Below are 22,620 nucleotides of genomic sequence, written 5' to 3' on the forward strand. Positions count from 1 at the left end.
CGGTGGATTTGTGAGTACTTTACAGCTGTGTCGAACAAACACCTATCCGATATAGGTATCCTGTCAAATAAAAACAAATTTTTAGACGGTGGCATCGTTTTCCTAATAATCCAGCAATTTAACTACCGTGAGTGGAAAACGGAGGAATTGAACAAGGATTAGGCACCTTTTATCTTCCCCTCCCTTTCGTAAAAAAGAATGATACATTTTTATGGATGCATTTCCTAATGTCAAAATAATTGGTCTACAAGTTTGTCTTAGGTGTCGTTCGAAATTTCCAATGTCATCAGACGTAACGGATTTGTCGAATAATTGGAGTCGAGTACCCCTCTGGTGTCAACTACTTCGATCTAAACCTGGCAAACATTTTACGGAACTTAATGGCTAAAATTGACGTTAGTATTAGTGAAATCTTTCCCTACATCTAGCCTCTATACAAATTCTTCAAAACCTCTTGTTTAGTTTTGGAAGCTTTTTTGGTTCCTTGTGGTCATGACTGCAGCTAGGTGATCGTGTGGTGTGCACTACATCACACCTCCGCGACGACATTCCACTTTGGAAATTTAGTCCTGGACACCACTACGAGAGGAAAGTTTACCCTCAATCTGGGCTCACATGTCGATAGGTATTAATTTTTTCCATCTTGGTAATAAAACCAGTCTTTTCTCTTTAAAGGTATTTGTGCCTAAATTACACAATACATTTTCTCCTCGTGTTACATCCATCTACCGCTTTCAAGTCCTTTTGCATCCTCCAAAAAGATGGAAGGCCTGGAACCCATTTGTAGATTTTTTATCCTAAAATTTCCTTATTTTAGAGAAGTTGACAGATTTTTACCCCCCATTTATGTTATCAAAGGGTTTTCACGGTGTTAAGAAGATAAATTATCACCTAATGCCGCTTCCGGTAATGAATTATTTTGCACTCTAGAGATTCGCTGCCACACCAGGCATTGAAGTGGAATTGCATCTCTCGGTGTGCGTAGAACCACGAGTCCCATACGCGTACTTTAAATGAATCCTCATAAATTATAATCCACCTAGAGTTGCAAATTCTGCCGCAATAACTCCTCGGTACATGGTTACTTGGTCGGCTGTGGGAGACGCTGTGCACCTTAACGCCATACATCCACCATAAGGACGATACTTGATGTTGACGAGTTTTCCAGTTTACGTAGGTTCAGGCCACCGTTGGGGAGAGATCAAGGGCGTTACATCAAAGGCAACGGTTCAAATGAACTAGAATCCCAAATTTAATGCCTACACGGAAGACATCTATTGTTGATGGCCGAGTCTGCAGAATTACTCCAAAACGGTTGTTGGAGCTATATTAAAGTTTATCGCAATCGCCCCGATCTGATCCATGTCTATGGTAGCTGAATGGAATCTAGGCAGACGGTTGGAGTGCATTCAAACAATTACAAGGTGATAAGGCTGCATGGATTTTGGATATTAGCTGTGGAAAATCATATTTAAATGTATTTTAGTAAATGGCTCTAGTTTTATTAAAAATCGAGCCCTAGTAAAACGCCAGTGATTTAAGAGTTACCAATTCTCGTGCCATCAGAATAGCTGAGATGCATTACCAAAGTCGGGGTCAATTTGTTTTCTCGTCTTATTTGCAAGTTATCATCTCACATCCTTTCCGTGCCGAGGCAGTGAAGTAATCACAGCTAGCACCGAGGGTGATGCTCCAGACAAAACTGGGATTATGTTACTGCTGTCTTTAACTTCTCAGCCCTTCTATGCCTTGTTTCTAGGATCGCATTCTTGATAACCTATTCAGGGATAATGCAAGCGCTACACAGGTTGCGGTGTGCGGTGGAGGATATGGCCGAAGAATAAGATCGTTTTTATAAATACTTAAAAGACTACTCGCATCTAAAAGAACAAAAAGTCAAAATTTAAAAAAATACCGTCGAACAGTGTTGAAATGGTCATAGAATGTGAGGGGAATTGGATCTAGACGCAAAATTGACCACAAAACGTAATGAAACGTGCCTACCTGTATTTAGAGGCTCTTCCCAGCTAAGTTCCACCGAAACGTCGAGTAGTGTAGCTGCTTTCTTGCCCTAATAAATGACTATCACACGATGTTTTTTCCCTGCATCTCAAAATATTTAAGCTTACTCGATTACTATTAAGTTGTTTAATGTGCTAGAACTGACTTTCAAAGGAAGACCGGACCTCCATGACGATGTCAAAGCCTTGGTACTGGCCTTCTGGTCCCTTAAACAAAGTTGCTTTTAAACGGGTGGGTACTTAATCCTCGCCAATACTACTAAGTCAAGAATTCAACCTTCTTCGTTCGAACAGCGACAGGTTTGAGACCTCAGAAGTGGCCAAGAAGGATCAAAATGGTGTGAGTCATTCCTCCTTCAACCCAATCGTTTAGCAGAGAATTTGGCGCGGGTCAAAAAAGAGCATGGTAGGTGGAAGCAACGCCACTTTTTCTTTTCAAATACCCTCATCTCATAAACCTTCAGCATTTTTGAATTGCATTAGGGGATTTATCAAGGTAGGGATGACCGGGAAACCAGTTGAGTGATATTTTGAGAGGTGGAATTATGCAATCAACTGATGCATTCCACGGACTAACAAAGATATCAAGATCATTAAAATTGGGAGTATTATAAAGACGTTCCTCAGTTAGTAAATAAGTATCTATTTAATTTAGCAAAAGAAGGACGGAGCTCATGTGGGTCCTTCAATTCAAACTGAGACTTCTGTGTTCCTCTCACTCCCACCCTCATGTATTCTGATGATAGGTGGGGCTTTCGCTACGGCCGACGGGCATGTCGTGTTTAAGCCACTTGACATACACAAAGTCAAGAAGCCATGTGACATGCGGATGTGGATGCGTGCATGTGTGGATGTAACAACGTGCAATGATGGTCAAGGTACTTTTTTAATGACGCCGTAAAACTTGTAGATATCCTTATATATCCACGCATATCCAAAGGAGACTTCAAGTACGATTTCACGGTATTAGTGGCGATGCTTAGCCGCTCCACCTACCCATTAACTATAGAAATAGATCAAAGAAGCTACTAGTGTTTTTCCTTTGAGTTTTGACTACTTACTTTGATCTTGTAATACCTACATCTAATTTGTCACTCCTAGGCTGCCTTGAATAAAAGGGGCTATGCAAAAAATGGCATTTCTTTTAGCATCACAGGCTCTTCAATCACTATGCTTTTCTTAATCATACCAGCAATGTGCCAATAGCCTACTCATTCCACACTGGCAAGACCTCATCCCACTGATGGCAGCGGCGAACAAATGCGATTGTAGATGGCTTAAAATGCGAATGCTCCCACTGGAAGCACTTCTCAATGGGGCAATTAACATCGGAAATGTTAGGAAGCATGAATGACTGGGAAGTGTTACAAACATGGCTATCTACGATACTTGTAAGATTGGTATGGGAATAACTAAATGAAGTGACACCTTGTGTATAGTACCTAAAAGGACCTCCGACAGAAGGTATTGGAGTAGTGAAATAGGATTAAAACGTCAAGTGTGCATAAATGTAGAGTATTTGCTCTGTGAAATGAACCTCTTGCAGAGCGTCGACCAGCCTTGAGCATTAAAAAGCCTGTGAAGCGTCCTTGTGCAATTTACTGGGGAGAATGAGGCTCTGGATCAAATAGGATCGGACAAAGTGCGTAACTAACGTTGAAATAAAGTGTTTTCCCAAGCATAGTCTCCATTTTCCACACAATGGTGGTAATGTTAAAGCACCGGCTATGTGGTGTGGTAAGTGACTTAAGAAAAGCGAGTCATGTAAAGAAAGGAAACCGATAAGCTTGCTCGTTTAACAAGGAGTTGCTTTCATTTATTTTTAACTTTTTGCCTATTTCACTAAAATAGCATTATTTTCGCCCATCATTTATCTTCCACGGTATTTTTCTAATTTTATCCAATGGAGTAATGTGCAACAGACGCCTAGGTAAGCTGGTGAAAGTGATTACAATAAAAAAGATGACACAGAAATTATTCCTTGCCTGTCTAGACAGTCAATGCAGTAACGCCGAATTACACCAGTAAGTTATTCAATCTCCGCCGTTAGAGGTGGTCACAGAGCTACTTTTGATATGACGGTGTAGTTAGATTAACCAGCACAAAGGTGGGTATTTCTGAAGGCTATTGTAAATGGATAATGCTGTGCACAGAAAGATTTAACGAGTAAACAAATGGTGCAGTCGCTTCAGGTCAGATATGCATATTTTTGTTTACGCATTTCACCCGACTAGGAAGTATGCAAGTGCATTCCTTTGGGATGCTTCGCCTCCATTCCCGCCCCCTCTGCCCAACCGCCCTCCTAGGCACACGTGATTCATCCCCTTCGTACTGAAAAGCCAAACCACAGAAGTACCAGTGGGGAGAACGGCAATGCACTACTGCTGCATGATTCCTTTTGAGGGAGTAGGGTTGTACAGCGATTAGAAGAGACTTCTGACCATTTCAGGTATCCTAGCATTCTCGATTAACACTTAAAGTGTATCTGGACGATTCCTCCCACTACCTTGAGTTCTGCCTTTACAAGATTTCTTATTAATTCAGAGCCTGCCGTTTTCTTCCACCAAGGGAAAAGGCGAGTAGGAAGGGAAGAATTGAGAGGTGAATATTCAGGATAGCCGTAGACCGTCACAATAATGTCACTGTGTTCAGTCAAGCCTAAAGGCGAATCGGTGCATCCGTAGGGCACATTTGCGTACTTATGGCTTGATCATTTAATACGCGAAAACATGAGTGCCGTCGCCTAATCTGAAGACATTCGACCACTATGGTTAAGTAAAAAGCGAAGTAAGTTGACAATTTTTTCTCTTTTTGTTTATTAAAGAAAAATTGCTGACTGATCCTCCAGACCTTGCAATGAATGACTACCACAGCCCTACTCAAGATGAAAGTCAACAATCACGCAATAGGTGTGCCACTCAAATAAATCCTGCTCCTGCGTTAACGTTACAACCTCAACCAATCTGCTTGCAACACACTTTCAGTCACTCCGGAATAGCGTAAAGAAACCACGTCACATGTGGAGAGCGTCAAGACTGGGGCGGTGGGGACGGTTAAGGAAATGGGGGTGTTGGTAGCGGATGTGCCGAGAGAGAACGCAGGCGGATGCCTAAAAAGTTCCGCCTTAAAGCATAATGGGTTAAAGTGCGTAATACGGCTGCGACACATGGAAATTCAGAAGTACACCACCAATTACGCAGGTGACAATCCTAATAGTGCCGCTTAATCCAAGTGGCCTGATTTGAATTGCAGAGGCTAACTTGTAGTTGTGATGCCTTTTTTGCTGGGTATTTCATTTGTGATTGCAGGAGAGGAGTGAAGGTAACTACAGAAAACCTCGAAGCAGGAAGAACACATGCTGGGCATTTGTGTGCGTTCATTAATTGAAGCGCATTAAGGGGGACAATTTAAAGGGGATAATACCTGTCATATTGCTTGCTCAAATAGCTAGCGCATGCCATACCATCGCTTTTAGCCGAGATGCCAGACAGCAGTCGAGGTGGAGTGAATTAAACAGTGCGGGGTAATGAGGAAAGTACTTGGTTAACAAGATGGAACTATAAGATGCTCCGCCGAGTAATGAGGCACTTAGGGGTAGCAGCATGTCAAAAACGTCTATCGGTAATGATGCTAGAGGCGGAAGTTTGCTCCCAGCCCACAGACTCAGCAGTCACTTTGTGAATATTCAACCCAGCCAGCGCGTGGATCACCTACCCGCCATGAGGCGAAGTTGTACAAGAGACGAATCTGTGTGTGACAACGATGAATAAAAAGCGATAAATCAAGAACAGTGACACTTAAAATTGTGACAATTTTAAGTACGCATGATGCGCGCATGCCCTAAAATAACTCAGCCGTACTGATGAATCTACTTTGCAGACATTAGTTAAAAGTTGGCCGATAGGCAAATGCATGTAGCGGTGGAAGGAACGAATTCGGAAAGCAATTTGTAAAAACTCACTTGTTTCATGAAAAATACAAATTCAGAAGTCCTACTTTGACGCAAACGCCCAACTTGGTAACTCCCTATATTATGGAATTCCAAAGATAGCCCAGTTGAATTGACAGGCAAATGACAAATGGAAGTGAACTTGCCATAAAAGGCAGTTGGATGGCCAAATTTTGGTTTTCGAGAGTCATTTTCAAGCCCAATCATAATAATCCATAGGGTACTATATAAAAGGGCGCCAAGTCTTCATTCTTGAAGACTTGAAGAGTGACCAAAAATGAGGTATCCATCATGATCGCACTCAGCCCAAAGTAACCAAAAAAATGGTAAGCTATCCTACATAGTTCCCTCCAAAAAGGACCACCGACACAGTGAAGTAGAATCATTTTCACATCACTTATGAATAAGTTATGAGAAAAAGTTATTTGCAGAGGCAGCCTACGTGATATCGAGTTACGAAGTCAGTAACATCACTACCAAGGGAAGGTACTGCAATTACTGTAGAAGGAGGGAGCTTTTACTGAGATTACTTCTAATTTTCAGTATTATTGTAATTATTTGTCTGAGAACGCAATGGCTTTCCACGTAGGGGCTGAAGTGGCCTCTCAACTCAAGGAAAATAATTCCAAACCAGACGAATACAATTCAACCAATCAGAAATGCATGTGGAGGTGACTTTCGCCCTAAAACGCAGTCCCTATTTTGACTGTTTGAAATAAAAATATTTGAATTAGAAATGTTTTCGTGACTGCAAATACACTTAATTAAGTGGCCTTTTCATAAAGATTCTGCATTTTACCTAGTATGTAGGTCCTGACACTGGGCAAAAAGGTAAAAGGTCAGTTGCAGGTAACAAGTGGATCATTAGCGCGTATTTTACCTGAAACCTAGAAACAATCATTATTCATTCTCTAAATTCCTTCTTTTTTATATGTAGGCTTTAAGGGTATTTGTTAAAATACTAACTTTCTCTTGTAAATATAGAAAAGAAGGTTTTAACTCATCAATACTGCAGATCAAAATGATAAATCGAGGATGGAAAAATTTTAATAACTAACTTGTACTTTGTATCCCCACGGCTCCCAATGGTGTTTACATTAGGCCGGTCCCACTATGCAAATTAGCTCCCGGGCGAAAAGCGCGCACGGCCTACATCGTCATGGCACCGAAATATGACTCATTTCGGCCTGATGTAGATGTTGTGGCATGACTAAGCTGTCTTTCTGCCTAACAAAGCCTTTCACAAGATGGAGTGGACACATGGCACAGTATTACCGGTTGAAAAGGCGCCTTATCTATACTCTCGCTTACAGGCCTTTGACGCCCTCTACTGGCACTTCTCACAAAGGGAGAAAAAAAATCGACCCAACTCATCGACCTGCAATAAAATCGATTATTGATTAGTTTACGGGAACAGACACCAGTCATTGACCTTGTGCCCCACATTTTGGACTGGCAATGCAGTAAATTCAAACTTTAGTGTGGCTATTTACGATTGCAATGAAACATTTGGAGGAAGGTTTAACCACAAACGCCAAGACAATAAACAGTAGGAGGGTGAGGGGAAAGGGGGGAGCGATTTATAAACTGAAGCCCTGGAGCAGCCACCCCAGACACGAATGCCGACTCTGATGCACAATGATGGAGTGGCTGGCTAATCTAACTTCAGGATCAGTCACAGTTAGCGGCACGCCTTTGATTAGAAAATGACATTAATTTTATGATAACTGTGATTGCCCACCGTCAGAAACATGATCAACCTACTGTGCCATGCCCACCCTCTGGTCGCCCCTACCACCCAGTCAGCCTACCTACCTAACCACCTGCCTGACTAGTTCGCTTTGAAGTCTATCTCCTGAAATTTCATACATGCTTGCCAAATGAAGGCTGTTTCCAGTAATCGGTGGAGAAAATACACTAATAGAAGGTTGTTTTGCAAGCGCCAAGAGTAATAAAACAGTGTTAAAGATTGAACACCCACACACATGACAATGACCCTGGAAAAGCAGTTTTGTTTGCGAGGTGAGGTTAGCAATACCGACCTTCATTAATTTTTCACAGACACTAGCTGCCACCTCCGAAACAAGCATCTCACGTTAGAAAAGTGTGTGGAAATTTGCACGACGAGAATACGGTTTTACCTCCCTGAAGTTGGATAATGGACAGAACCCTTGAAATAACCCCTAACAGTTGCGGCTGGAACCATGCGACCCGTTAATGGTGTAATAAGCGTGACGCTTTAAGGACACACTGGGGAGATCTCAGCTATCCTCATTTATGGGCAGCGGCGCCCTAAAACGATCATCTCCATACCTCTCCAACCTTGGCTTCACTTGTTATCTCATTTCGAGAAAACTGGGATGATGATCGCGAAAACCAGCCCTTCCAAGGCATGTTTGATTGCGCAGGGTTATAATTGCCAATACCGTGTTTTAGTGCACACAGAGTCAAGAAAAAACAAAAATTTGTAGGAGCAAAAATATCTGCCCAATTAAACACAATTTTGAACAAGCAGTTAGTAATCTGAGCTGAAGGAGATGAGTTTATTACTAAATTTCCCGTTTAGTGCTAGTTTGTGAGCAATGGGGGGGATAACGACAAGTGAACGCTCAACTCCCCACCTTCAAACGTGGCGCACATACGCACACACGCATGCATGAACGAACGAATGAATGAATGAACACGCGGACGTACCCACGCACTTCGGTATGCACTAACCACCAGTCTTAAAACCGGAACAGCTGTTTAGTCACTTGGCGCATTTTCATTGGCTGTAGACTGACCAATAAATTGGGTGCGGCCGATCGTCATGACTGTTCAAGCTCTGCGCACATAATTGTAGCGATTAAGTGTTGCGCGGATCTCTTTATCTTTTTTTCCGTTCAAGTGGTCCTTTACCTGTTTGCTCTAATGCGTATTGGAAGTGGTTTATCTTAGTTTTCGGACTCGCATCTTTATAGTTATAAATGGAAGCTAATCAACCCTCTGCTGGTACCGAGCAATCGTCCTACCGATTACATCTGAGGAACGAGAGTGTAGGGCAAATGATGCCTGCAGTGCCCACACTCGTGCTTGAAAACCTCTCCTCCTTCTTACAGAGCTGTTGTGAGAACACACAACCGGCTCACCAGCAGCCTCCGAGTCATTCCCATTACCATCACTCAATACCCTCAAAGCCACCAATTGAATGGGTCTATTCACAGCATAATTTCTCTTCTGGTCGGTCTCCTGAACTCCTACGAATGAAAGCGAAGGAGCTGATTCAGCAGGAGAAATGCGATGCGAACTTCACCTATTGTGTTGACCAGCCGTCAAGATTAGTCCGCATCGAGTGTCTCAAAGCGGGATGCAAATGTGTTCTCAAGCAAGAGCCTGCTTTGGCGTTGAAAATCGTCTGCGGAGTGAGTCTGGTGCGGGGCAGCTGGTCAAGTCTTCAACAGCAAAATTCGCACGGTTCTCATCACCCTCCAAAATGGGGATCGATCTCGTCCGCGTTCGAGCGTCTCCAGTCAAACCGTTTTTCCAATTCATGCCAGTCCCCGCAGTGTCAAACGCCCCTAGACCAGCCTCTTGTTCCCAGCAGCAACAATAACAGTTTCAACGACCAAATTCCTCTTATCTTTACCTCTTGTTCGCCTTTCTGGTTCGAAATTTTGAAGCAGTGTGACGATGCCTTCCAGGGACCAGATGTACCCTGCTGGAATTCTGGGAAGGCAGTGTGGAAGTCTCGGCCGTCGATGTTTCTCCTCCGGAAGCAGACTAAGTGCATCCTCTCTGTGTCTTCGAATGGTTCTCGGGGTCCTGTGACTTTGGATTTAGACAATGTGGTCCATCTCCATCCGGGCACTGTCCTACGACTAATTGACTGCAAGAGCTGTCGACTAGTATCGAAAAATAATCCCCAGTGTCCGCCCATGTCCTCTCTCCTTCAATGCGAGGTTGTTGGGAGCAAGTCTTTGGCGAAGTACGCCTCTTTGGCCAACAATCTTCCTCCGGATGATGCGCTTTACTGGTTTGCCAGTGGGCCTCGTCTTGTTTACCTCCCCTTGGATGATAAAACGGTGTCTTTTTATCCCATCGCAACAGCTCCGCCTAACTCGCGTGAGAATAAGAACGCTGGGTGGGCCTACTCCGGCGCCCATTCAGTTCTCGACCTCCTCTCCCACTTTCCTCTCCCTCTCACCGTTCGTCCCGTTATGGAACACAGTCTAGCCAACTGGCTAACCTCCTCCTCCCCTTGCATCAGGGATGGTAATGCTGGCCTCCATCTGACCTCCTGTTATCATGGTGATCTTGTCTTTCTTGAACCAATCGCTGATTGCGGCCCCGCAGCCGTAGCTAACAACAACAGTGTAGGTACAGCTGGTGGGAGTTCGCGTTTTTTCGTAGTTACTGCGGAGATGCTTTCACAGCACCGTTTTATCCTCGCGACGCCGCAGTCCTCCCAGTTCCACGCTAGAGAACTGAAAACCCATGCTTCGAGAGTGGCGCACTTTCTGGCAGCTTTTCATCCGGCCTGTGGACTGAACTATCTCCTCAAGTACCTGGAGGATGTAACTCATTGCTCCTCGGTTGGGCCTCCTCATCGCCCGCTGACAGAGACTCTTGGGCCCTTGGGTGGTGAAGGTACGGTGGCTTCGCATACCGCGGTGGCCAGCATTGCTGCTTCGATGCTGCTTTACCTTGACACCGATGATAGAGAAAAGTTTCCTGATCTGCACGCTCTTTACGACGACCTTGATGATATCTACCAGTACGTCCGAACAGGTCGTCTGCCCTTGAAGCAAAGGGGAGTAAATCCATCGTCAGGAGTACTTCGAAGCTGCTCCGCTACTCCAGGACCGGGTCCACGGACGAGAGCTCGTCAGGACTACACCATTCCCTACGTTTTTTTCCCTGAATCCAGTTTTCACTCCAACAACACTCCCTCTCTGCAGCAGCAACAGCAGCCCCCTCCACCACCTAGGCGGAACATGGTTACCCCTACACATGCCTACGCGTACCCCAATGCCGGGAAATACGTACTGAAGTCAGACATCCCATCACCACTACCGTTTGCATCCCCTAGTAGACGACAGGCCTATGTTGACTGCGCACGACTCCGGTCAATGGAGCAACCCTTTTGTGGTCAACCGCCTCCTTCCTATTCCATTCTTAATTTTGCGGCGGTGAATGAGCGAACAAACAGCTCGCCTGATACAGGTTTGGGCGGAGATAGTGGTCAGAGTGGACAGAGTTTAGTTGTTCCCACAGCGTCCACATCCATAGTGCGGTCCTCGTGTCACCAACTCATTAATTTTTGCGAAAGCGGAGTGAGCAATGAGGGCGAGGTTGCTATGTCAATGAAATCTCCCCAGCTTATTTACCCTAACCTGCGTCGATTGACGGTGAATCTGAACAAGCGCATCCTCTAACGGTATGGATGTTGACGGTTGGTTGGACTAGCATGCTTACGTGCAAGCACTCCATGTATATTTTGACACTTGTATGTATTTTCCCCTCCCCCTTCACCTTCCAATTCCTATTATGACTCCATGCCACTCTTTTTTAATGTTTTTTTTGTCATATTGGTGATTTGCTGGAGCGTTGTGAAATTATCGAATAGCTCCGCTCTCACTGTCGCTGGTGTCCGAGCGTGAATTTAGGTTTTGTGGGGTCGGAAATTCTGGGCGTTAGGAAGAATGCGATTGGTACTTTGTTGCTCGTTTTATCGTGTTAATGTAAAGCCAATGGGGGACGGATTTGCAGAGATTTGAGTTGGGCGCAGAAAGCTCGTTGATCCGTGCTTGTCGGGTCGCGAACAGGATTTGCCAGATTAAGCGCTCCATGACTTGGAGTGGCTTTGGTGAGGCTTGATTGTACTCAAGCCCCGAGGTGGGGTCTCGAGTGCGGTTGGTGCATGTGCTCGTCCTGGTGTCGGGACGGTAACTGCCTTCGGGATCGGTCACGATGTAGCGAAAATTGTTGCGCGGTCGCGTGATACGCGTGATAGACGGCTCGGTAGGTGTGCAAGAAATGGCAGTGAGGGCGGAGGTAGTTTACATACCTAAGTTGGCGCGCGATGGATTTCTACCGTTGGGCCAGTGGGTGTGCAAAACGAGCTCTTTGCTTCGGGTTGAGATTTTCACAGTTGGGTGATGCATCGAGCGTGACGACTGCAGGGTTATTCGAGCCAAAGGTGGGACTGCAAACTGCGACTGAACAAGTGCGGGTCCGGGGCTGCGTCGATCACATAAGGCGGATGTTCCCGACTTTATTCGATGTGGATGTTCCAGGTTCGGGCTGTGTAGTAAGCGGCAGGCGTTGCCTGTTACTCCCTATCTAGAAGTTTTGTAATCACACTGCAGCTAAAAAATGAGGTCATTAACAAAATGCTAGCTCTGCATGGTCAAGTGATTCTGCATTTAAAATTTGCAAAAATATCATCCAATGGTCGGAGACCGAGCAGGCCTTGTATAGAGCCTGAAAGTAAACCAAAACCCGCTAGATGAATTCCGACAGAGACATGATTCAAAACATTTGTCTAGTCAGACATGTCCAGGGTATGAGGTCACTCTGCGTCTCGCCCCTCGGGTCATGAATAAACAAAATGCTGCACTGGCGGTCAGTTTGGTTAATCCAGCACCGGGCAACCTCGTAAGGGGACAGAGGGGAGCTAAGAGACCACAGGAGTGGATATTAGGCCATGGCTTGGAGATGTTGGTAGAACCCATGTTAACTGAGGGGTCCGCGTGAACGAACTTACAAGTTAAACAGCCATCGTCGGCTGTGCGACGAAGTTGAGTCATGGAGCGGTTGTTGATACTTCTATAGAACACCGCTTTCTCTACGATACAAGGTTGCGTCGAAGAAGGATCTACGTTGGAGTCTCCCTTCTTCTTCAACGGTAATAAACAAACTAGATAAGGTTGGAGTTCGCTAGTCACAGCCGCCAATGCGGTAACGCGCACACCCTTGGAAGACATTTCAAGTCCTACCAATACGGGGGACCGATATGCCAAATTACAGACAACCATAATCACGTTGGCAGCACTGCGAGATCTTGCTTCTTTTTCCTGCCTCAAACCACAAGCTGGGGTTACAAAGTCTGACTCCAGAAGGGCAAAGTCGTAAACAGTTGGCTGGGTCAGTGGCAAGGCTTTCGAGTTCAGCGCCGCTCTTCGTTCCAGTGGCATATGGTTGCTGTCGTGCCAAAGCATCCATACATCCATCTGCTCTATCATTTCGTTCCATTACGTGCTCCAATATCAAGTTTTCCCGTAGTTTCAGACACATTCGCCTGTTGCTTTTTTCCACTATAATTCATCATCACCATCTTTCATGGTTACACCTGAAATCCCTCATTAAGTGTTACCCATTGTGTTGATTTCATGCAAACGCATTCGACTTACTTACGCATAAATTCTCCACCGAATTGAGAAATGGTACCCGCAAATCAAGAAAACCGCCTCCAGGGTGTGATTATTTGCATTAAGCAGTCAGCCATCACACAGTTAGTGGACTGCGCACCCGGTTCACCTGACAAGGTACGTAGGAGGAGTTACGACCGGTGCTATTGAAGCTACCGCAAATCAGCGGTCCCAGAACGGGTGTGTCCGAAGGGTGCACATTCTTTACGGTTAAGGTGTCGCCAAGGTGCTCCACTTTTAAGACGGTGTTGACACCAGCCTTTGAATGGTGTTGGAAGTACGGATCAAAGTGATTTCGGGCATAGATGCGGTGTTAAAGACCTTTCTCCCTCTTCACCCCTCCCTTCCCCCTTCGGTCTTTTTTCTTTCCACACTCCTGTGCCAAAAACTCGTTCAAACTTTAACACATAAGGTCTGGGATTAAAGACAGCCTCCCACTAGTTTACGCCAGAATTGCTAAAACAGCAACGAAAATAGGCTGTTAGTTGAAGGAGTAATTTTTGTCGCTTGGCTTAGTCAGCCCAATGTTGTCATGCTATGGCTGACATAAATTTTGGAAATAAAACTGCCCTTACGGTTCCGGATGAACAGAAGTGGCCGTTAGGCGGTAGTAAACTTATTCTAGCACGGTGTCATCTATCAGCATCACTGTATCGTCATGAAACAGCGAGACATGTCATGCGTATATTTCGCAAAAAAGCCGAAGTAGGAGTGGTGAGTGAAAGCAGGTCCCAATTGTTTTTCTACCAAATGCTTCTAAGTGTTGTCTCACACGTCCATGCAACCACCATCTTTCCATTCACCTCTTCCATCCTCTCGCCCAATTGACTGTGCCTACTATGGTGGCTGTAGCTGGCATTGCACGTTGTAGTGGGTGCATCGTTGGACAAGACACCAACCAATCAGGTGCCACACAAATCAAATTCTTGCAAAGTAATTTCCACCTCGAAGCACCTTGCAACATCATGCATTGTGTGTCACTGTCTCACTCAACCGAGTGGAAAACGGAGGAATTGAACAAGGATTAGGCACCTTTTATCTTCCCCTCCCTTTCGTAAAAAAGAATGATACATTTTTATGGATGCATTTCCTAATGTCAAAATAATTGGTCTACAAGTTTGTCTTAGGTGTCGTTCGAAATTTCCAATGTCATCAGACGTAACGGATTTGTCGAATAATTGGAGTCGAGTACCCCTCTGGTGTCAACTACTTCGATCTAAACCTGGCAAACATTTTACGGAACTTAATGGCTAAAATTGACGTTAGTATTAGTGAAATCTTTCCCTACATCTAGCCTCTATACAAATTCTTCAAAACCTCTTGTTTAGTTTTGGAAGCTTTTTTGGTTCCTTGTGGTCATGACTGCAGCTAGGTGATCGTGTGGTGTGCACTACATCACACCTCCGCGACGACATTCCACTTTGGAAATTTAGTCCTGGACACCACTACGAGAGGAAAGTTTACCCTCAATCTGGGCTCACATGTCGATAGGTATTAATTTTTTCCATCTTGGTAATAAAACCAGTCTTTTCTCTTTAAAGGTATTTGTGCCTAAATTACACAATACATTTTCTCCTCGTGTTACATCCATCTACCGCTTTCAAGTCCTTTTGCATCCTCCAAAAAGATGGAAGGCCTGGAACCCATTTGTAGATTTTTTATCCTAAAATTTCCTTATTTTAGAGAAGTTGACAGATTTTTACCCCCCATTTATGTTATCAAAGGGTTTTCACGGTGTTAAGAAGATAAATTATCACCTAATGCCGCTTCCGGTAATGAATTATTTTGCACTCTAGAGATTCGCTGCCACACCAGGCATTGAAGTGGAATTGCATCTCTCGGTGTGCGTAGAACCACGAGTCCCATACGCGTACTTTAAATGAATCCTCATAAATTATAATCCACCTAGAGTTGCAAATTCTGCCGCAATAACTCCTCGGTACATGGTTACTTGGTCGGCTGTGGGAGACGCTGTGCACCTTAACGCCATACATCCACCATAAGGACGATACTTGATGTTGACGAGTTTTCCAGTTTACGTAGGTTCAGGCCACCGTTGGGGAGAGATCAAGGGCGTTACATCAAAGGCAACGGTTCAAATGAACTAGAATCCCAAATTTAATGCCTACACGGAAGACATCTATTGTTGATGGCCGAGTCTGCAGAATTACTCCAAAACGGTTGTTGGAGCTATATTAAAGTTTATCGCAATCGCCCCGATCTGATCCATGTCTATGGTAGCTGAATGGAATCTAGGCAGACGGTTGGAGTGCATTCAAACAATTACAAGGTGATAAGGCTGCATGGATTTTGGATATTAGCTGTGGAAAATCATATTTAAATGTATTTTAGTAAATGGCTCTAGTTTTATTAAAAATCGAGCCCTAGTAAAACGCCAGTGATTTAAGAGTTACCAATTCTCGTGCCATCAGAATAGCTGAGATGCATTACCAAAGTCGGGGTCAATTTGTTTTCTCGTCTTATTTGCAAGTTATCATCTCACATCCTTTCCGTGCCGAGGCAGTGAAGTAATCACAGCTAGCACCGAGGGTGATGCTCCAGACAAAACTGGGATTATGTTACTGCTGTCTTTAACTTCTCAGCCCTTCTATGCCTTGTTTCTAGGATCGCATTCTTGATAACCTATTCAGGGATAATGCAAGCGCTACACAGGTTGCGGTGTGCGGTGGAGGATATGGCCGAAGAATAAGATCGTTTTTATAAATACTTAAAAGACTACTCGCATCTAAAAGAACAAAAAGTCAAAATTTAAAAAAATACCGTCGAACAGTGTTGAAATGGTCATAGAATGTGAGGGGAATTGGATCTAGACGCAAAATTGACCACAAAACGTAATGAAACGTGCCTACCTGTATTTAGAGGCTCTTCCCAGCTAAGTTCCACCGAAACGTCGAGTAGTGTAGCTGCTTTCTTGCCCTAATAAATGACTATCACACGATGTTTTTTCCCTGCATCTCAAAATATTTAAGCTTACTCGATTACTATTAAGTTGTTTAATGTGCTAGAACTGACTTTCAAAGGAAGACCGGACCTCCATGACGATGTCAAAGCCTTGGTACTGGCCTTCTGGTCCCTTAAACAAAGTTGCTTTTAAACGGGTGGGTACTTAATCCTCGCCAATACTACTAAGTCAAGAATTCAACCTTCTTCGTTCGAACAGCGACAGGTTTGAGACCTCAGAAGTGGCCAAGAAGGATCAAAATGGTGTGAGTCATTCCTCCTTCAACCCAATCGTTTAGCAGAGAATTTGGCGCGGGTCAAAAAAGAGCATGGTAGGTGGAAGCAACGCCACTTTTTCTTTTCAAATACCCTCATCTCATAAACCTTCAGCATTTTTGAATTGCATTAGGGGATTTATCAAGGTAGGGATGACCGGGAAACCAGTTGAGTGATATTTTGAGAGGTGGAATTATGCAATCAACTGATGCATTCCACGGACTAACAAAGATATCAAGATCATTAAAATTGGGAGTATTATAAAGACGTTCCTCAGTTAGTAAATAAGTATCTATTTAATTTAGCAAAAGAAGGACGGAGCTCATGTGGGTCCTTCAATTCAAACTGAGACTTCTGTGTTCCTCTCACTCCCACCCTCATGTATTCTGATGATAGGTGGGGCTTTCGCTACGGCCGACGGGCATGTCGTGTTTAAGCCACTTGACATACACAAAGTCAAGAAGCCATGTGACATGCGGATGTGGATGCGTGCATGTGTGGATGTAACAACGTGCAATGATGGTCAAGGTACTTTTTTAATGACGCCGTAAAACTTGTAGATATCCTTATATATCCACGCATATCCAAAGGAGACTTCAAGTACGATTTCACGGTATTAGTGGCGATGCTTAGCCGCTCCACCTACCCATTAACTATAGAAATAGATCAAAGAAGCTACTAGTGTTTTTCCTTTGAGTTTTGACTACTTACTTTGATCTTGTAATACCTACATCTAATTTGTCACTCCTAGGCTGCCTTGAATAAAAGGGGCTATGCAAAAAATGGCATTTCTTTTAGCATCACAGGCTCTTCAATCACTATGCTTTTCTTAATCATACCAGCAATGTGCCAATAGCCTACTCATTCCACACTGGCAAGACCTCATCCCACTGATGGCAGCGGCGAACAAATGCGATTGTAGATGGCTTAAAATGCGAATGCTCCCACTGGAAGCACTTCTCAATGGGGCAATTAACATCGGAAATGTTAGGAAGCATGAATGACTGGGAAGTGTTACAAACATGGCTATCTACGATACTTGTAAGATTGGTATGGGAATAACTAAATGAAGTGACACCTTGTGTATAGTACCTAAAAGGACCTCCGACAGAAGGTATTGGAGTAGTGAAATAGGATTAAAACGTCAAGTGTGCATAAATGTAGAGTATTTGCTCTGTGAAATGAACCTCTTGCAGAGCGTCGACCAGCCTTGAGCATTAAAAAGCCTGTGAAGCGTCCTTGTGCAATTTACTGGGGAGAATGAGGCTCTGGATCAAATAGGATCGGACAAAGTGCGTAACTAACGTTGAAATAAAGTGTTTTCCCAAGCATAGTCTCCATTTTCCACACAATGGTGGTAATGTTAAAGCACCGGCTATGTGGTGTGGTAAGTGACTTAAGAAAAGCGAGTCATGTAAAGAAAGGAAACCGATAAGCTTGCTCGTTTAACAAGGAGTTGCTTTCATTTATTTTTAACTTTTTGCCTATTTCACTAAAATAGCATTATTTTCGCCCATCATTTATCTTCCACGGTATTTTTCTAATTTTATCCAATGGAGTAATGTGCAACAGACGCCTAGGTAAGCTGGTGAAAGTGATTACAATAAAAAAGATGACACAGAAATTATTCCTTGCCTGTCTAGACAGTCAATGCAGTAACGCCGAATTACACCAGTAAGTTATTCAATCTCCGCCGTTAGAGGTGGTCACAGAGCTACTTTTGATATGACGGTGTAGTTAGATTAACCAGCACAAAGGTGGGTATTTCTGAAGGCTATTGTAAATGGATAATGCTGTGCACAGAAAGATTTAACGAGTAAACAAATGGTGCAGTCGCTTCAGGTCAGATATGCATATTTTTGTTTACGCATTTCACCCGACTAGGAAGTATGCAAGTGCATTCCTTTGGGATGCTTCGCCTCCATTCCCGCCCCCTCTGCCCAACCGCCCTCCTAGGCACACGTGATTCATCCCCTTCGTACTGAAAAGCCAAACCACAGAAGTACCAGTGGGGAGAACGGCAATGCACTACTGCTGCATGATTCCTTTTGAGGGAGTAGGGTTGTACAGCGATTAGAAGAGACTTCTGACCATTTCAGGTATCCTAGCATTCTCGATTAACACTTAAAGTGTATCTGGACGATTCCTCCCACTACCTTGAGTTCTGCCTTTACAAGATTTCTTATTAATTCAGAGCCTGCCGTTTTCTTCCACCAAGGGAAAAGGCGAGTAGGAAGGGAAGAATTGAGAGGTGAATATTCAGGATAGCCGTAGACCGTCACAATAATGTCACTGTGTTCAGTCAAGCCTAAAGGCGAATCGGTGCATCCGTAGGGCACATTTGCGTACTTATGGCTTGATCATTTAATACGCGAAAACATGAGTGCCGTCGCCTAATCTGAAGACATTCGACCACTATGGTTAAGTAAAAAGCGAAGTAAGTTGACAATTTTTTCTCTTTTTGTTTATTAAAGAAAAATTGCTGACTGATCCTCCAGACCTTGCAATGAATGACTACCACAGCCCTACTCAAGATGAAAGTCAACAATCACGCAATAGGTGTGCCACTCAAATAAATCCTGCTCCTGCGTTAACGTTACAACCTCAACCAATCTGCTTGCAACACACTTTCAGTCACTCCGGAATAGCGTAAAGAAACCACGTCACATGTGGAGAGCGTCAAGACTGGGGCGGTGGGGACGGTTAAGGAAATGGGGGTGTTGGTAGCGGATGTGCCGAGAGAGAACGCAGGCGGATGCCTAAAAAGTTCCGCCTTAAAGCATAATGGGTTAAAGTGCGTAATACGGCTGCGACACATGGAAATTCAGAAGTACACCACCAATTACGCAGGTGACAATCCTAATAGTGCCGCTTAATCCAAGTGGCCTGATTTGAATTGCAGAGGCTAACTTGTAGTTGTGATGCCTTTTTTGCTGGGTATTTCATTTGTGATTGCAGGAGAGGAGTGAAGGTAACTACAGAAAACCTCGAAGCAGGAAGAACACATGCTGGGCATTTGTGTGCGTTCATTAATTGAAGCGCATTAAGGGGGACAATTTAAAGGGGATAATACCTGTCATATTGCTTGCTCAAATAGCTAGCGCATGCCATACCATCGCTTTTAGCCGAGATGCCAGACAGCAGTCGAGGTGGAGTGAATTAAACAGTGCGGGGTAATGAGGAAAGTACTTGGTTAACAAGATGGAACTATAAGATGCTCCGCCGAGTAATGAGGCACTTAGGGGTAGCAGCATGTCAAAAACGTCTATCGGTAATGATGCTAGAGGCGGAAGTTTGCTCCCAGCCCACAGACTCAGCAGTCACTTTGTGAATATTCAACCCAGCCAGCGCGTGGATCACCTACCCGCCATGAGGCGAAGTTGTACAAGAGACGAATCTGTGTGTGACAACGATGAATAAAAAGCGATAAATCAAGAACAGTGACACTTAAAATTGTGACAATTTTAAGTACGCATGATGCGCGCATGCCCTAAAATAACTCAGCCGTACTGATGAATCTACTTTGCAGACATTAGTTAAAAGTTGGCCGATAGGCAAATGCATGTAGCGGTGGAAGGAACGAATTCGGAAAGCAATTTGTAAAAACTCACTTGTTTCATGAAAAATACAAATTCAGAAGTCCTACTTTGACGCAAACGCCCAACTTGGTAACTCCCTATATTATGGAATTCCAAAGATAGCCCAGTTGAATTGACAGGCAAATGACAAATGGAAGTGAACTTGCCATAAAAGGCAGTTGGATGGCCAAATTTTGGTTTTCGAGAGTCATTTTCAAGCCCAATCATAATAATCCATAGGGTACTATATAAAAGGGCGCCAAGTCTTCATTCTTGAAGACTTGAAGAGTGACCAAAAATGAGGTATCCATCATGATCGCACTCAGCCCAAAGTAACCAAAAAAATGGTAAGCTATCCTACATAGTTCCCTCCAAAAAGGACCACCGACACAGTGAAGTAGAATCATTTTCACATCACTTATGAATAAGTTATGAGAAAAAGTTATTTGCAGAGGCAGCCTACGTGATATCGAGTTACGAAGTCAGTAACATCACTACCAAGGGAAGGTACTGCAATTACTGTAGAAGGAGGGAGCTTTTACTGAGATTACTTCTAATTTTCAGTATTATTGTAATTATTTGTCTGAGAACGCAATGGCTTTCCACGTAGGGGCTGAAGTGGCCTCTCAACTCAAGGAAAATAATTCCAAACCAGACGAATACAATTCAACCAATCAGAAATGCATGTGGAGGTGACTTTCGCCCTAAAACGCAGTCCCTATTTTGACTGTTTGAAATAAAAATATTTGAATTAGAAATGTTTTCGTGACTGCAAATACACTTAATTAAGTGGCCTTTTCATAAAGATTCTGCATTTTACCTAGTATGTAGGTCCTGACACTGGGCAAAAAGGTAAAAGGTCAGTTGCAGGTAACAAGTGGATCATTAGCGCGTATTTTACCTGAAACCTAGAAACAATCATTATTCATTCTCTAAATTCCTTCTTTTTTATATGTAGGCTTTAAGGGTATTTGTTAAAATACTAACTTTCTCTTGTAAATATAGAAAAGAAGGTTTTAACTCATCAATACTGCAGATCAAAATGATAAATCGAGGATGGAAAAATTTTAATAACTAACTTGTACTTTGTATCCCCACGGCTCCCAATGGTGTTTACATTAGGCCGGTCCCACTATGCAAATTAGCTCCCGGGCGAAAAGCGCGCACGGCCTACATCGTCATGGCACCGAAATATGACTCATTTCGGCCTGATGTAGATGTTGTGGCATGACTAAGCTGTCTTTCTGCCTAACAAAGCCTTTCACAAGATGGAGTGGACACATGGCACAGTATTACCGGTTGAAAAGGCGCCTTATCTATACTCTCGCTTACAGGCCTTTGACGCCCTCTACTGGCACTTCTCACAAAGGGAGAAAAAAAATCGACCCAACTCATCGACCTGCAATAAAATCGATTATTGATTAGTTTACGGGAACAGACACCAGTCATTGACCTTGTGCCCCACATTTTGGACTGGCAATGCAGTAAATTCAAACTTTAGTGTGGCTATTTACGATTGCAATGAAACATTTGGAGGAAGGTTTAACCACAAACGCCAAGACAATAAACAGTAGGAGGGTGAGGGGAAAGGGGGGAGCGATTTATAAACTGAAGCCCTGGAGCAGCCACCCCAGACACGAATGCCGACTCTGATGCACAATGATGGAGTGGCTGGCTAATCTAACTTCAGGATCAGTCACAGTTAGCGGCACGCCTTTGATTAGAAAATGACATTAATTTTATGATAACTGTGATTGCCCACCGTCAGAAACATGATCAACCTACTGTGCCATGCCCACCCTCTGGTCGCCCCTACCACCCAGTCAGCCTACCTACCTAACCACCTGCCTGACTAGTTCGCTTTGAAGTCTATCTCCTGAAATTTCATACATGCTTGCCAAATGAAGGCTGTTTCCAGTAATCGGTGGAGAAAATACACTAATAGAAGGTTGTTTTGCAAGCGCCAAGAGTAATAAAACAGTGTTAAAGATTGAACACCCACACACATGACAATGACCCTGGAAAAGCAGTTTTGTTTGCGAGGTGAGGTTAGCAATACCGACCTTCATTAATTTTTCACAGACACTAGCTGCCACCTCCGAAACAAGCATCTCACGTTAGAAAAGTGTGTGGAAATTTGCACGACGAGAATACGGTTTTACCTCCCTGAAGTTGGATAATGGACAGAACCCTTGAAATAACCCCTAACAGTTGCGGCTGGAACCATGCGACCCGTTAATGGTGTAATAAGCGTGACGCTTTAAGGACACACTGGGGAGATCTCAGCTATCCTCATTTATGGGCAGCGGCGCCCTAAAACGATCATCTCCATACCTCTCCAACCTTGGCTTCACTTGTTATCTCATTTCGAGAAAACTGGGATGATGATCGCGAAAACCAGCCCTTCCAAGGCATGTTTGATTGCG

The 22,620-nt window shown here is 43.9% G+C and overlaps 2 protein-coding genes across 2 annotated transcripts; one reads left to right on the top strand and one right to left on the bottom strand. All coding sequences in view use genetic code 11, as the record gives it.

Annotated features, from left to right (window-relative positions):
* Positions 1–9,017: 9,017 nt before the first annotated feature.
* Positions 9,018–11,384, top strand: EGR_09840 (hypothetical protein; the record flags this gene model as incomplete). Its single annotated transcript, XM_024499089.1, has 1 exon — positions 9,018–11,384. One exon carries the CDS (start codon positions 9,018–9,020, stop codon positions 11,382–11,384), a length of 2,367 nt encoding a protein of 788 aa, XP_024346509.1.
* Positions 11,385–12,497: 1,113 nt separating this feature from the next.
* Positions 12,498–13,193, bottom strand: EGR_09841 (hypothetical protein; the record flags this gene model as incomplete). Its single annotated transcript, XM_024499090.1, has 1 exon — positions 12,498–13,193. One exon carries the CDS (start codon positions 13,191–13,193, stop codon positions 12,498–12,500), a length of 696 nt encoding a protein of 231 aa, XP_024346510.1.
* Positions 13,194–22,620: the final 9,427 nt, after the last annotated feature.

This window comes from Echinococcus granulosus, assembly GCF_000524195.1.
Source record: "Echinococcus granulosus chromosome Unknown EG_S00170, whole genome shotgun sequence".
Classification (NCBI taxonomy): domain Eukaryota; kingdom Metazoa; phylum Platyhelminthes; class Cestoda; order Cyclophyllidea; family Taeniidae; genus Echinococcus; species Echinococcus granulosus.